The sequence below is a fragment of the Puma concolor genome, chromosome A1 (assembly GCF_028749965.1).
Source record: "Puma concolor isolate L17-30 chromosome A1, mPumCon1.1.hap2, whole genome shotgun sequence".
Taxonomy (NCBI): domain Eukaryota; kingdom Metazoa; phylum Chordata; class Mammalia; order Carnivora; family Felidae; genus Puma; species Puma concolor.
The window spans coordinates 175,289,383-175,304,586 of NC_141667.1; the positions used below are offsets into that span (position 1 = coordinate 175,289,383).

Genomic DNA, 15,204 nt, shown 5'->3' on the forward strand with positions numbered 1-15,204 from the left:
TCCACGTATGAGGTTATGTTGGAACGTAGCCGCCCCCATTCGCTTATGCGTTCATTGTCTAATTCTACATTCATGTATGGCCCTCAAAGCTGAACGTATTTCACAACTGGCTCTTTCCAGAAAAGGTTTGCCATTCCCTGCTGGGAACTAACACCCAAGTGCCCACGGAGTATGTCTTCTTAGCGTGACATCTTCCCCACTTGCCCAACATGCCTTCTGGGCCTGCTGTATTCCCACTTCTCACGGGTTGGTTCCTTCTTGTTTCACAACCCTGTGTCTCCGAACTGGGTCCCAGTTCAGTCTCCATTAATCACTAGCTGTGTGAAAGTACTGATCACCGTGTGCAATTGTATCACTAACTTGCTTGTTTTCTTGTGCCTTCCATGAGAATGTACACTCGTTGAGGGTAGAGACTGTGTGTGGTGTATACGGTTCACTTCTGGATCCCCGTTGCCTTTAATGGTCCCTAGAAGGCAGCAGATGCACAAGAAATACTTGTCGAATAATTAAAGGTGACTTGGGAAGTATCTTCAGCTTCTGTGTTTCTTCAGCTCAACAGAGACAGACAGTAACATTTGCCTCTCAGAGTTTGTGTGAAGGCACCCTGATAAAATGTGGGATGGCACCAAACCCAGTGCTTGCAAAGATGCCTGATAGAAAAAAAGTATGGTTCCTACAGCAAGAAGGACCTAGGTGTTAACCTGCCATTTTTTTTTATTGAAGTGAACTAGGGCAAGCCAATTAGCTTCACTGAGACTCTCCTTTCTCACCTGTAAAAAGGAGAATATTCATTCATTATCTATTTCACAGAATCAATAGGGGGTATACGTGAGATAATGTTCCTGGAAGGACTCAGGAAACTGTAAACCTGGTCATGACATTTACTCTTTCCCCAACTTGCTCAAAGATTCAGTCAATAGAGCTAAATTCCTCCCCATTGGCCTGAAACAAGGGTGGGAGGGTTGAGCTGCTCCTGAAATGCTGGCACCATCATGACTGTTAGATGCTACATTAAGTAAAATCAGAGTAATGCAGGGACCCTTCTAATGTCCCCCTGAATAAACATGGCACAACTCACCACAAGGTTTTTTTTTTTTTTTTTAATGGGACATCTAAATACCAGGTAAGATCACTTGATTACACTATACCAGGTTCTCAATATTTTCTAGGATTTCTCTTTTGGCCTTTATGAGGGGGAAAATGCCCATTAATTAAATTCAGAGATATCAGAACTGCTAAGGGAATTGCTCTTAACACTGGTGTTATGAACAAGAAGTAGTATAACCTTTACAAAGATATTATTAAAGTGATTTAGAATATTAAAAACGTGGCAAGCAAATAATGACAGGAGATTCCAGCTGAGAGAAATAATGGCCCCATCTCTTTCTGAAAAGGAATCAGAAACGCAGGAATTTAAGGGGCGATTTTTTAAAATGTCAAAAGCAGGAAGGGTGATGGCTATAAGATGTGATAATGGCTTATATGACAGACACTATCCTAAAATAGGGGGCCAAGTATGGGGCTTGGGTTAGAGCTAAATGATGCTCTGAACTGTTGCTAATTTTTAGTTTCTTTCAAGGGAAAGTGGGGCACGATCTCTTCTCAGGCACACTCCCTAAGCTTTGCAGATTGACATGGGCATAACCTCTTTAGGTCAGAGAGGAGAGAGAAGCAAGGGCAGCCTCAAATAATTCTTACGTTCTCTTGAATTATTTATTCCTATAGTCATTCTCCAGACAATAAAGCATTTCATGAGATAGAGAAGACGACGGATGCATTCAGAGGAGCGAAGCTAAGGGAGGAGCAAGGGAGAAGCAGCAAAGGCTCAAAACCTTGTGGAAGGTTCTCTTCTGAAGAAGAAGAGGTTTAGAGAAATAATAGGAGGACTCTCAGGGGGTTTACAGCAAGAAAGTCTCGTGGGTTGGCCATTAGCCTGCATTTAGAAAATTAATTTTTGGGTTATTTAAAGTGGAATAAAGCACTACAAATTTTCTGCAGGGGACAACTCAGTAGGATGATGGCTAACACTTAGATGACTTCGTATCTTCCATCTGTAACTTGTTTCTTTCTATCTCATTAATTCAAGCACACAAGCATCATCTTTTGCTTCGGTGACCAAATTACAGAGACACTGGTGACTCCACAGCTTATGTCCCAGAAATCTTTTCCTAACAACTCTCTGTAAGGACACATATCTTTAAAAAAAAAAAAGCCCAAAACAATAAAACACCCCCCCCCCAATTTTTATAGTTATGCTTCTTAAAATCACTTACACAAACTCCAAATTTCACTTCATGTTCACTTATTAGTCTTTCCAATCACTTCTGACATTTTGTGATAGCTAATAAACTAGTCATGTGTAATACTGCACTAACGTTTCATTATTTCTCTCAATATTCCAGATACAAATGTCCATGGTTCATGTATGGGAGTGACCGGACAGAGAGAGAGCTAATGCAGTTGAATCCACGGCACATGAGATATGATCTCAGTTCCTTTACAGATGGCTGCAAATGAACTTCCTGATGACCCGACCTGACACTCAAGATATAATTTTTTTTTTAAATTTTTTTTTTTTCAACGTTTATTTATTTTTGGGACAGAGAGAGACAGAGCATGAACGGGGGAGGGGCAGAGAGAGAGGGAGACACAGAATCGGAAACAGGCTCCAGGCTCTGAGCCATCAGCCCAGAGCCCGACGCGGGGCTCGAACTCACGGACCGCAAGATCGTGACCTGGCTGAAGTCGGACGCTTAACCGACTGCGCCACCCAGGCGCCCCTCAAGATATAATTTTAAGACCCCAGTCAGTCAGTGGTGAAACAGGGATTCCAGCCTAGCCTTGTCTGAGCAATCTTCAGGACATTCTTCTTTTGGTGGTTGGGGGAGTGGACAGGAGTTTGGGGTAGAGATGTAAATGATGATGGGGGAAGGAGAAGATGAAAACATTACTTTGTTACTTTATCGTTAATAGATCAACTGGCAGATGAGACTTACTTTTAGCTTAGGTAGCACTGAATGTAATCCAGCGCAACTAATCCTTAAGACCGGTTGTGATTTGGGGCGCCTAGTGGCTCAGTCAGTTTAGCGTCCGACTTCAGCTCTGGTCATGATCTCATGGTTTGTGGGTTTGATCCCTGCATCAGGCTCTGTGCTGACCGCTCAGAGGCTGGAGCCTGCTTCAGATTCTGTGTCTTCCTCTCTCTGTACCCCTCCCCAACTCATGCTCTGTTTCCCTCTTTCAAAAATAAAATAAACATTTAAAAAATTAAAAAAAAGACCAGTTATGATTTTAGGATTTTAGTAACTGTCTCCTAAGCTGTCTCCTAAGCTGCGGATCAGAGCCCTCTGTCCAAAGGACCATAAACAGCTCTGCAGATCGGGCAAGAATGACATAAGATTACAGGTGTACATTGCTTTTGAAGGAAAACTGTGGCATAATCTACCACCTATCTTCACTATGGAAGTTACTGGCACCGGTAAAGACTTCCTTACTCGTGTCCTGGAAGTTGACATCGTTGCCATTGTATGCGTTCTTTAGTTTGTTGGTCATCACGCGTAGAGCCATGATCTGCTGCCTGATGAAAGTGTCGGGCCGTGTGATGTCCACGTCTACCTCAGGGTTGTTAATCTGGTTGGTCAGCCCATCATTCATGATCTCAGGCAAGTATCTGCAGGGTCAACAGAAAGAGAACAGATCAGCGTGAGGCAAGAGGGGTTTCGGTACCAGGTTGTGCTGTGCTGTCTCTGACAGTGGGCCAGAGCTTTGGCAACAACTGGCTCTGCTCCTGCAAAAAAACAAAACAAACAAACAAACAAACAAACAAACAAAAAAACACCAAAAACACCAAAAAACCCAAAAAGTGAAAACAAGGAGTAACTTTTCTCAGAGGGAGATAGGGCTATAAAAAAATGGTTTCAGAGTCGTTTTTAAAATGATACTGAATATGCAGGGAGGCTTGCCTACAAAGGAACGTTCAGTTGCAGACTTAGACAAGTTGTTTCTTAAAATTAACTACTTTCTTCCCTCCATCCCAAATGGTAGATACTGAAGTCAAGGGCTTGTTAGCTTCCTCAGCTCTCTGGTTAATTTTGCTAAGAACCGAACTTGTAAATGATACAGGCTCTTTAGTTCTCTTGCACGAGGATGCTCTTTCTCAACTGAAGAGGCCCAACCTCAGACTCTAATCAGAAGAGACTTCTGGATATAAAAACCCATCTTTGGAAAGTTCGAGGAGCAACCAGTGAGCGCTGGAACGTTTGAAGCGTCCATCAGGGTTTTTATTTTGTAATAAAATCTTGGATCTAATGTTCGATATTGGGCGAAAGAGAAGGGTAAAATCTAATGGTTCTTTAATTCTCTCACTGGTAATAAAAGGGCATGTTCCTTTTACTGGTACTAAAAATTTTTAACTGTCAATTCCTTGATGTCGACTGCCCACGCTGCCTTTGTGCATTTAGACCAGTGGAGACTAAAGGTCTCAGAAAAGTGCTTGGAGCCCTGTCTGACTCCTCACTTTCGTGACCTGCCTGTTCGCAGCCCCCCTTCTAACTCTTCTCCTAGTATTCCCTGCACCTGCTACTTCTGTCTCATTTCCCGTGTCCCTCCTCGAGTGCAGACGGTACCAGAGCCTCACCTCCTCGAGTGCAGACGGTACCAGAGCCTCAGACTGACTTCCCCGCCCGCCTCTTCCTTTGTGGCGCATCTTGCACACACGGTCTGACTGATTCTCACAAGCTACTGCTTTCATGTCACTGTTCTGCTTGAAAGCTTTTGGTGACAGTAGCTGATGCCTACCGAGCACTTACTGTCAGGCACTGTGTTAAGCCCTTCGCGTGTATTTTTTTTTCAGTGTTTTATATTTATTTTTGAGACAGAGAGAGACAGAGCATGCACGGGGGAGGGGCAGACAGACAGGGAGACACAGAATCCGAAGCAGGCTCCACGCTCCAAACTGCCGGCACAGAGCCCGATGTGGGGCTCGAACTTGTCAACTGCGAGATCGTGACCTGAGCAGAAGTCGGATGCTCAACCGACTGAGTCACCCAGGTGCCCCCCTTCATGTGTATTTTTAAATTCAGCCCCCGAGCAAATCTAAGAGGTAGGTGCTATTTTATCCCCATGTTGCAAAAGAGAAAACAGGCCTAGTGAGGATGAGTAGTTGTGCAGAGTCACAGAGTTAATGGATGGCAAAACGGCGAGTTAAGCCCACTAGGTCTAGTTTCAGAGTCCACGTGTCCAAACAGCGCACCATGCTGCCTGGGTGATCACAAATGACAATTCACATTTTATAGCTCAGCAAAGCCCGTTTCCATCCCGTCTCTACTTATGCTGCAACAATCCCTTCAACAATCCTTGCCTTACAGAATCTATACCTGTATACATCTTATATCTGCCCGTCCCACAGGGTTTCCTTGCCTGCGAGGCACTTTCCAATTTAAGTCCCAAATATCCTTAAAGACCCAGGTCAATCTTCACTTCCTCTTTAAGATATTTTTCAGCTTTTAGAGACCTGCTCATCCTTCCGGAGGGCTGCCAGGTTCGTCTGGGCATTTGGTGCACTGCACAAAGTCACCTGCTCAGGGAGGGAGTTGGGCTGAAATCCAGCCTGAATTCCATCTCCACAAAGCTATGCACCTGCAGGGCACCATTCACCAAAGGGACACGCTTTTCTTTTGGGGAATTGTTTTATTTTCAAACATTTCAATGCATACCAAAGCACAGACAACAGTGTAATGAACCCTCAGGTACCCATATGGGTGCCTTTTTCTAATTCTTACAAAGGTGCTATACTTGTCTTTGTCCTGGTAAGAAACAGATGGCACACTCAAAGAGGTAATAAAGAGAGTTTGAAGAAGAGACGGCTTATAAAGGTGGGAACAGGGAAACCAGCGCTGGCTGACAAAGGACCCCAAGGCTGCTAGCAGCAGGAGAGCCCCTGGGAAGGAACTGCCACCAGAATGAGCAAGAACTGAAGTCACAGACGGCCACCAAATGATGCAGCACCTGCCAAACCAAGGCCACTCAGGGGAGGGAGCCGGGGAATGACGCCCTGACCTCTCTAGTCCCTCCTTCTGACCACGTGCTGCCTCCCATCAGAAGAAGCCCGCTGGAAGCCAGGGGGCAAGGGCACCCAGGTGATGTGGTTTGTAGAGATTCTCATTCAGGGCACCGACCAAGATGGAGAGAGGAGGAGTAGATCTCAGGGGAATCAGGACATCTAGGACAGGGGCACGTTGGCTGGGGCCGCCCTGCCTCGCTGCAGTCATCATCATTCCTGCACTGCCTCTACTGTGGTGCCCTGTAAGCTGGGAAGATGTCCATTCCTCTGTTTTGTCCTTCCTACTTACGTATCCCTGTACAGTATACACCCTCTTAAAATTCTTCCCCTTCCTGCAGGTGATTTTCCAAGTTCTGGAAACCAAAGGCTCTCTATCCATCAGCCTCCAAAAGAAGAAATAGAAACACACAGAGAGATTTTCATATTTAAGCCATTTTTCAGCTATTGAAATCTCATGCATGATGTATCTGTGTATGAATTGGTTTATCCATTTTAAATCAGAAGTCCTCTGAATGAGCTCCACATCTTCATCCATATTTTGAACAAAATCGACTTCACAATGTTCACCACGTAATGAATAATAAAACACACAGAGCACATTGCAAATTCTTTTCCACAAAGCTTCACAGTATTTACTGCCCTAAAAAATGCCCTAATTGAAAATTTTTAAATTTGGGGACCATTTCTCTTTATTTTTGCAGCAGAGCATAACTTCTGTGTTGTCTCTCACTATATCTGGCGTATTAATAAATTCTTGTTAGATTCTGCACTTGACTCCTAAAATATAACATTGGATTGACTGTTGCTGACATCAATTATATATCCGGAGCTCCATGAGCTCTACTTAATTCCAAAGCCCACTGGAATGAACGCTAGAAAGTGCAGGCTAGCCTTTGCTGACGCAGGAGTTGAGAGTGGCCGAAAGGTGACCGCCCGTTCTGGGGCTGCCCCTCGACATTTTGGACGACGGTTCCTGCAGCAGTACCTGTGCTGAGTCAGGGGAAGGCTTTGTTGCTTTCAGATGCTGTGCGCGCGCGGCTAGCGGAGACTCATTTATCAGCAGCCGCCTGCGATAGCTTACATGGGAATGCGACCCCCTGGGAGTCTGAGCGTCCAGGAACAATGAGACGCTGCCAAATAAACCCAGCCTCTAACTGTGCCTACCGATGCTCAGCCACTTACAATAAAAACAAGTAACAATGCCCCTGTGTCCTCAAGAACCTTTTCTCCTTTCGGTGTATTCAAAGGGTAACTTCAGATACGATGTGGAAACTTACACAGAAGGCACAGTTGAAAAAGAAAACGGCCATTTTGTCACTCCAGAGGTACCTCCTAAGGCCAAACGTATGGATGTCCAGAGTGTAACTTGAGGGATCCAGAGAAGCCCGGAACTCAGGCTTGATCACTTTGTGAAACACTCATAGCCCGAAGAAATGGATGCATCTTTGAATCCATACTATTCTTCCCTTTATTAGATTTGGCACCAGCTTCTTCGTGTATGACAGCATTCTATTTTCACACCAGGACAGTTTGGGGAGACATGGAAAGGAAGCAGGATCTTGGTACAGATAACCCGGGCTCCAAGGCCGGATGCACATTTACCCGGCGGGAGGAGAACCCGGAAATGAGGACAGATTGGAAGGTGTAACAGGGCGTCATTGTTTGTCATGTCACGCTTCTTGCTGGGTGTGGCAAGCAGGTGGCATCCGTGAACAATCAAGCATGGAGTCCCCACTCTGGGTTACCTTCTATTTTACAAGAGCATGTAGAGGAACTCGATCTTCAGTAGTTTTGCAGAATTTGTTTTTTTTTTTTTCCACATCTGTTAGGGTCCGAATGTTTGTGTTCCCCTCAAATTCACATGTTGAAAACCTAATGCCCAAAGTAATGGTTTCAGGAGGTGAGGTCTTCGGCAGGGGATTAGGTCACGAGGGCAGAGCTCATGAAGGAGGCCCCAGGGAGCTAGCTCAACCCTTCCTCTAAGTGAGGACACAGCTGAAAATCTGCAACCCACAGGAGGACTCTCACCTGACCACGCTCGTGCCCCAATGATCTTGGACCTCAGCCTCCAGAAGTGTGGGAAATAAACCTCTGTTGTTTATAAGCTACCCAGATGTGTCATTTTGTTACAGCAGCTCGAATGGCCTAAGACCACATCTCATTTCATATTGTGGATACAGGCCCCCTTGATTACATCCACACGTGAGAGCCGATTAGGGTGAAAGAGTCCCGTAGGAATTTGGCCGGGTGGGGGGCACTTATACATTCAACCTTGTGGGTGGCTTCAGGCTCTGTGCTGGGACTCTCCTGGCAGAGGTGACACTCTCTGTCACCCTCTGTTGCCTGACACTACAGAAGGTTCCCACTGGCCAGCCACAGTGCCTGTCATTGTCACCATTCAAAATCACTCCTTTCAGTTGATCTATGAATGGGCTTGCCAGGAGGACAGTCATGTTAACCTACCTGTATTTGTATTTATCACCTCATTAATGCTGATGGTTGTTCTGGCATAAGGAGCTGCACAGTGGGGGAAAGGGACACACAGTTCTCAAGACTTAACGGGATTTGAAAGCCAGTAAAAGTCTGAGAAGGGAGACACCTGTAAGGAAGGTTAGCCTGGTGGTACCCTGTGGGGTCAGCAGGAGCCAAGTGGAAGCCAGGGCAGGAAGGGGGGGGGGCTGGGGTCCCCAGGTGCTGGCCTGGGTTTGTTTTTAAGACAGATGCTTCTTTCTCCTGCTCCTGACACAAGGCACACTGGACAGAGAAAGGTAAAAGCGGGGGCACCTGGGTGGCTCAGTCGGTTAAGCGTCTGACTTCAGCTCAGGTCATGATCTCGTGGTTCATGAGTTCGACCTGCACGTCGGGCTCTGTGATGACAGCTGGGAGCTCGGAGCCTGGAGCCTGCTTCGGATTCCGTGTCTCCCTGTCTCTCTGCCCCTCCCCCATGCATACTCTGTCTCTCTCTCTCTCAAAAAAAAAAATAAATAAAATAAAATAAAATAAATAAAGCATTAAAAAAATTAAAAAAGAAGAAAGGTAAAAGCGGATTCAGTCCTGCTCGTTGTCACAAATGAGCTGCATTCAATCCATGTCTCGCCAGCAAGTTCTAATTCTAAGCTACGTATTCATTTATTCCTGTGGGTTTAAGAGTCTTATGAAATAGTAGAATGTTAATACAGGTCCTTGTCTGGAAAAAATTTCTGAAATTTTTTTTTCCTTCTTTCCTGCCATCTCCTTATTAGTAAAACTTGATCTGATCTGAAATGAGGCTAATCATACATTTCACTTATCCCACTGTAGTGGGAATAGTAATACATCTTGCAGAAATTTAATGTGTTTGATTGTGAGTTGCAGCCTATGGTATATGCACTCTGATGATTTTTTTTCCAAAAATCTAAAAAAAATTTTCGAGTTCAGAAACACATATGGTCACAGGGATCTCAGAGAAGGGATTGTGAACCTGTGGTACCCAGAACTTCTTTCAGAGGCTTTCTTCAAATCTAAGTTTTAAACTTCACATCTGTTTGGAATGGCTATTATTTTAAAACAAAACAAAACAAAACAAAACAAAACAAAACAAAACAAAACAAAACAGAAAATAACAAGTGCTGGTGAGGATGCAGAGTGGAGTGTAAGCTTTTGATTTTGTCCAGGCCTCCATTTCAAAGACACGCATCTTGAGTCAACATATCGGCCACTAGCCACTAGCAAAACAACCAGGTAAGGGGCTAGACTGCTCTCACCCATGAAGGTTCCCTTTCAGGAAGCCCTCGGAAACCTGGAGAACTCACTGCTTGAGTGACCCACATCTCCCTTCCCATGCCCTAATTCCCACACATAGGTTTTACATTAGTAAATTAGCCAATCAACAGTGAACCTGAGAAACTCCAGGCACCCCACACTTAGACCCAAATGAAGGTAAAGCCCAAGGTCATCCCCGCTCCCCTTGACCTTGCTGTGTGGCCCTTGAGCGTGCCATGCCCTCTCCAGGTCGTAAGTAATACATCTTGTTCCTCAAAGTACCCTGATGGTGTCTTGCTGAAGTGCATCCTGTGATCATAATAAGAACCACAAGAGCTGACCCAGCCATAAATAGGGGTGCTGGTTGCAGAAATGTCTACGGAGCCTGCTGTGAGCGATGTGTGACGAGGCCAGCAGAGCTGGCATTCCTGACTGAAGTTGCTACCGTCCATAGGCTTGGGAACATGGAGAAATTGGAATTCTTGTGCTTGGTATAGGGTGTGCAAAATGGTTCAGCGCTTTGGAAAACAGTATGGCGGTTCTTTGAAAAATCAGACTTCCCATATGATCTAGAAATTCCACCTCTGGAATTTTCAATCTGAAAGAATTGAAAGCAAATACTGGAACAGAGATCGCTACGCCTCTGTTCATAGCAGCATTATTTACAACAGCCAAAAGATGGGTGCAACCCATGAGTGCATCAACGAATGCATGGGTACCCAGGTGTGGTCTATATGTACAGTCCACTCCACCTGAACAAGGAAGGAAATCCCGACATGCACTACAGCATGCGTGTACCTTAAAGACACGCTAAGTGAAATGATCCAGACACAAAAAGACAGATCTTGTGCAATTCCACTTATGTGGTAATTAGAGTAGTCAAATTCAGAGAGGCAGAAAACAGAATGGTGGCTGCCAGGAGGTGGGAGAGGGAAGAGTGGGGAACGAGTCTTTAATGGATTCAGGGTTTCAGTGTAGGAAGAGGAAAAAGTCCTGTGGATGGTGGGTGGTGATGGGGTACAACAATGTGAATGTACTTAATGCCACTGAACTGTTACATTTAAAGGTGGTAAAAATGCTGCATTTTACGTTATGTATATTTTACCACAATTTAAAAAAAAAAAAATCTCAGTTTTAAGTGTAACTTTTCTGAAGTTCTTGATATAGTTTCCTTTCCCCCTTTCCTTTTTTGTTTTTGTTTTTGTTTTGACTGGAAAGTGAAATTACTCAAAGCATACTGTGACTTTATGACTAAAGTGGCTTCAGACATTCTTGAAGGCTGCTAAGCTAGAGTTGTCTATGACATTAGGTATTTCAATGGGACGTGACCCTGAAATACGGTCAAAGGTGCAGAGACTGACCTAGGACCTGAGATCCTTTGGGACCCAGCAGTGTGATCGTGGGCAAGTGACTTAGCTACTTTATATGATTATATATTTTATATTTACATGAATAATACTTACCTTATTTGTTCCATAAACTGACATATTGAGTGAAAGTATATGAAAATGCTTAAAAATCTAACATACTACACAATTCTAATGCATTCTTATGAAAATTAAATTGTTGACATGGCTTTTCCCATGCCAGGCTTGTTTCATAGGAATGTCTGATGGCAGGAGAATTTGGACTTTTAGGTTTATTTATTTAGTTTGGTAATCTCTACATCCAATGTGGAGCTGGAACCCATGACTCCAAGAGCAAGAGTCACATGCTTTTCTGACTGAGTCAACCAGGGACCGTCAGAATTGGGACTTTTAAAGCCTAGACCCCTGCACAGAAGAATGATTCATTGTGGCTTTCCTCTAGCTGGAGAACGCATGACACGAAACCGGGGACCCTTGAAGGACACACAGCTCACTGACTGCAGCAGCGAGTACAAGCTACATTCTTGGACTTGGCTTCTTTGCTCGTTGGCAAGATTCCCTCTTATCCATTCTTCCTTCGTAGAACCAGAGGCAGCGGACTCCAGCGTGCACAGGACAAAAGGCCCTCGTGCCAGGTGTCAGGGCTGCTGAGCGGCTGACAGCAACATGCTCCTTTCCTGGTATTTGTAGCTGCATTTTGTACCACTTGCGGGAGGTGCATGCAGCGCCCCCCTCCCCCAGGAGAGTCAGACTTCAAGGGGTCTTCCCTCCCAGGTGTGCACAGAAGGGAGGTGCACGCCCGGGAACGCTGGGTGTGACAGTCTCCAGTTCTCTCCCCAGACAGACTTCCCACCTTCCTGACGTGGTTGCCTGGCTGGGTTCCTATAGGCTCTTACTTATACATCAGATACTCACAGTTCTTTAAAATGCAGCTAGAGTGCTTTGGGACATATTCTGCAATCAGACTAAAACAATATTGTCCTGCCAGATCTGCCAGGTCACTGTCTTTGACACATTTCTCATCACCATGCATCATTTCATCCCGCTTGCATCTGCTCAAATGTACCCAGTCGTGACTTGCTATTTTCTTGGCTTAGTCAATCCACTCGGTGGCTGGTGAGAGTGACTGATCTGTTTTCTAGATTTCTCTAGGTTTCCTATTTCTTACAATTTACTGTATTTACCTCCCGGCCCGAGGAAAGATTTCCTTGGGGACCCAGTTATTTTTGCGGGGACCGGGGGCCTTAAAAACCAGCACAGGCTCCCCGCGAATGCTCTGTTTTCAACCGATCCAATCAATCCTCGTCCTCAGCCAGGATTTTGTTTGCCTCCTTCCGGAAGGCACTTTCAGGAACGCTAGACACTCAGGGCTAAACAACGGCTTACAAGGAGGGGCAGCAGGAAGCTGCGGGGTAGTTTTAAGAGGGGGCGGGAGGAATCCGGAAATGACTGCAGAAACCCTGGCGATTCTGAAACAACACGTGTCCCATCATGAACTCCATGTGCTGTTGAGACTGGCCTCTCTCACATTTTGTTGCCTTTTTCTGGCTCCTCCACCATCTCCCGTGCTAATCTTTCCTTCTTAACTCCTATGGCCTTAGAAAAACGATCCCCATGAAGCGGAAACAATCCTTAAGGAAGATACAGATGATGTAATTTGACATAGCTACGGTCTCAAAAAAGTAAGAATTTGCCTCTATAGGAGCCCAAAGTAAGAGCCTATAGGAACACCACGAGGGTTTTATTTTTTCTGTGGCTGCTACGTGGAAAGTTCCAGCCTGCATATGCTAACCATATACAAGTTTTATCGCCTGCTGAGCCCATTCTTTCCTGTCTCCATCTTGTCGTTCTCCTCCAGCTCCTGTGCCCCCAGCTCGCCCCCGCCACCCGGTTGCCCACAGTGCCCTTCTCAGGGGTGACAGATGGCCGCACATGTCCTCCCAGGGTCTCTGGGAACTTTAGGAGGCCTAGATTTGTTTTTTGTTTTTTATTTTTTATTTATTTTTTTTTATTTATATATGAAATTTATTGTCAAATTGGTTTCCATTCAACACCCAGTGCTCATCCCAAAAGGTGCCCTCCTCAGTACCCATCACCCACCCTCTCCTCCCTCCCACCCCCCATCAACCCTTAGTTTGTTCTCAGTTCTCAACAGTCTCTTATGCTTTGGCTCTCTCCCACTCTAACCTCTTTTTTTTTTTTTTTTTTTCTTCCCCTCCCCCATGGGTTCCTGTTAAGTTTCTCAGGATCCACATAAGAGTGAAACCATATGGTATCTGTCTTTCTCTGTATGGCTTATTTCACTTAGCATCACACTCTCCAGTTCCATCCACGTTGCTACAAAAGGCCATATTTCATTTTTTCTCATTGCCACGTAGTACTCCATTGTGTATATAAACCACAATTTCTTTATCCATTCATCAGTTGATGGACATTTAGGCTCTTTCCATAATTTGGCTATTGTTGACAGTGCTGCTATGAACATTGGGGTACAAGTGCCCCTATGCATCAGTACTCCTGTGTCCCTTGGATAAATTCCTAGCAGTGCTATTGCTGGGTCATAGGGTAGGTCTATTTTTTTAATTTTCTGAGGAACCTCCACACTGCTTTCCAGAGCGGCTGCACCAATTTGCATTCCCACCAACAGTGCAAGAGGGTTCCCGTTTCTCCACATCCTCTCCAGCATCTATAGTCTCCTGATTTGTTCATTTTGGCCACTAGGAGGCCTAGATTTGTAACCCGCACAACGACGCTTTACTGTTTTCCCCCGTGGACCTCTAGATTATTATCGATTTTCCTCCCTTACTTACTAACTTCCTTTCAATTCCTATTTGTCCGAGTTGAGTCAGTGTGGCTGCATCGTCTCTCATTTCTCTCTAGGAATTTGCTTAGGTAAGTGAGAAATGGAAGAAGTTACATTTGCACACTTGCTTTCCCATCGGTCACTGAAGATGCCTCCTAGGCTGCTTTTCTTGAGTGGCAGACACTGCTGAGAATTCCGAGGAAAATTCTTTGCTAGCCGTTCTGGCAAAGGAGGATGCGAATCTGAGTACTAACTGCTGTAGACGGAATGCTTGTGTCCCCTCGACTCCCAAAGTGATGGTATTAGGAGGTGGGGCCTTTGGGAGGTGATTAGGTTTAGGTGAGGGGGAAGGTAGTAGAACCTCCATGATGGGATTAGTGCCCTTAGAGGAAGAAGAAAAGATCAGAACCCTCTTTCTGCCGTGGGAGGGCAGAGAGAGAAAGCAGCTCTCTACAAGCCGTGAAAGAGGGCTCTCACTATAACCCAACTCTGCTGGCACCCTGGTCTGGACCTATTAGCTTCCAGACTACAAGAAATAAGTTTCTGCGTCAGCCACCCAGACCATGATGTGTCTGTTTTAGCAGCATGAATGAAGGCATTAATCGAGTCAAGTACTGGCCAGGGAATCAAAGTACCCATCCTTAGCCCACAGGGCATTTCATAGGAGACCAGGGCTTTGTGTGGACAATACCCTGCATTGTGAAGGCTGTGTAGCATTTCCAACTTAACATTCTCTCTGATGCGCAGGTTAAGCCTAAGCTATTCGTTGTCGAGATGACTTCAACCTGGCCTGTGCGCCTGTTACCTTCAGCGACTGACGTTACAACTGAGCCACGTGACCTCCTTGGCCCGGTTGCTGTTGTTGTTTTTAATATAAGGAAAGCCCCATTAAAGGAAACATCAGGGCTATGCGTGGAGGCAAAGAGAAAACAACAAATCGTAACATGCTCCCGGAGGTGTGTGCGTGAACTGAAAAAGGGAGTATCTTACATGTTAATAGGGGCTTAAAGTAGGGCTGCCAGATAAAACTACAGGATTGCCAGTTAAATCTGAATTTCAGATAAGCAGTGAATCCTTTTTTTAGCATAAGTGTATTCCATTTGGTGTCTGGTGTTCTGTGCCAAATTTGGCAACTCTGTCTTAAAGCCTCACTGCTCAAAGTGCAGTCAGTCCCTGAATCAGCAACACGGCATCCCCGGGAAGCTTGTTAGAAATGCAGAATCTCAGGTCCC

The 15,204-nt window shown here is 45.2% G+C and overlaps 1 protein-coding gene across 2 annotated transcripts in view; it reads right to left on the reverse strand.

The window, feature by feature from the left end:
• Positions 1 to 15,204, reverse strand: part of GPC6 (glypican 6) — a 1,121,471-nt gene that overhangs the window by 4,892 nt on the left and 1,101,375 nt on the right. For both annotated transcript variants that reach the window (XM_086709530.1, XM_025924536.2), the window contains one exon: positions 3,495 to 3,670. In XM_086709530.1, coding sequence (XP_086565656.1) covers positions 3,495 to 3,670 — 176 coding nt within the window. The remainder of the gene's footprint in view (positions 1 to 3,494; positions 3,671 to 15,204) is intronic.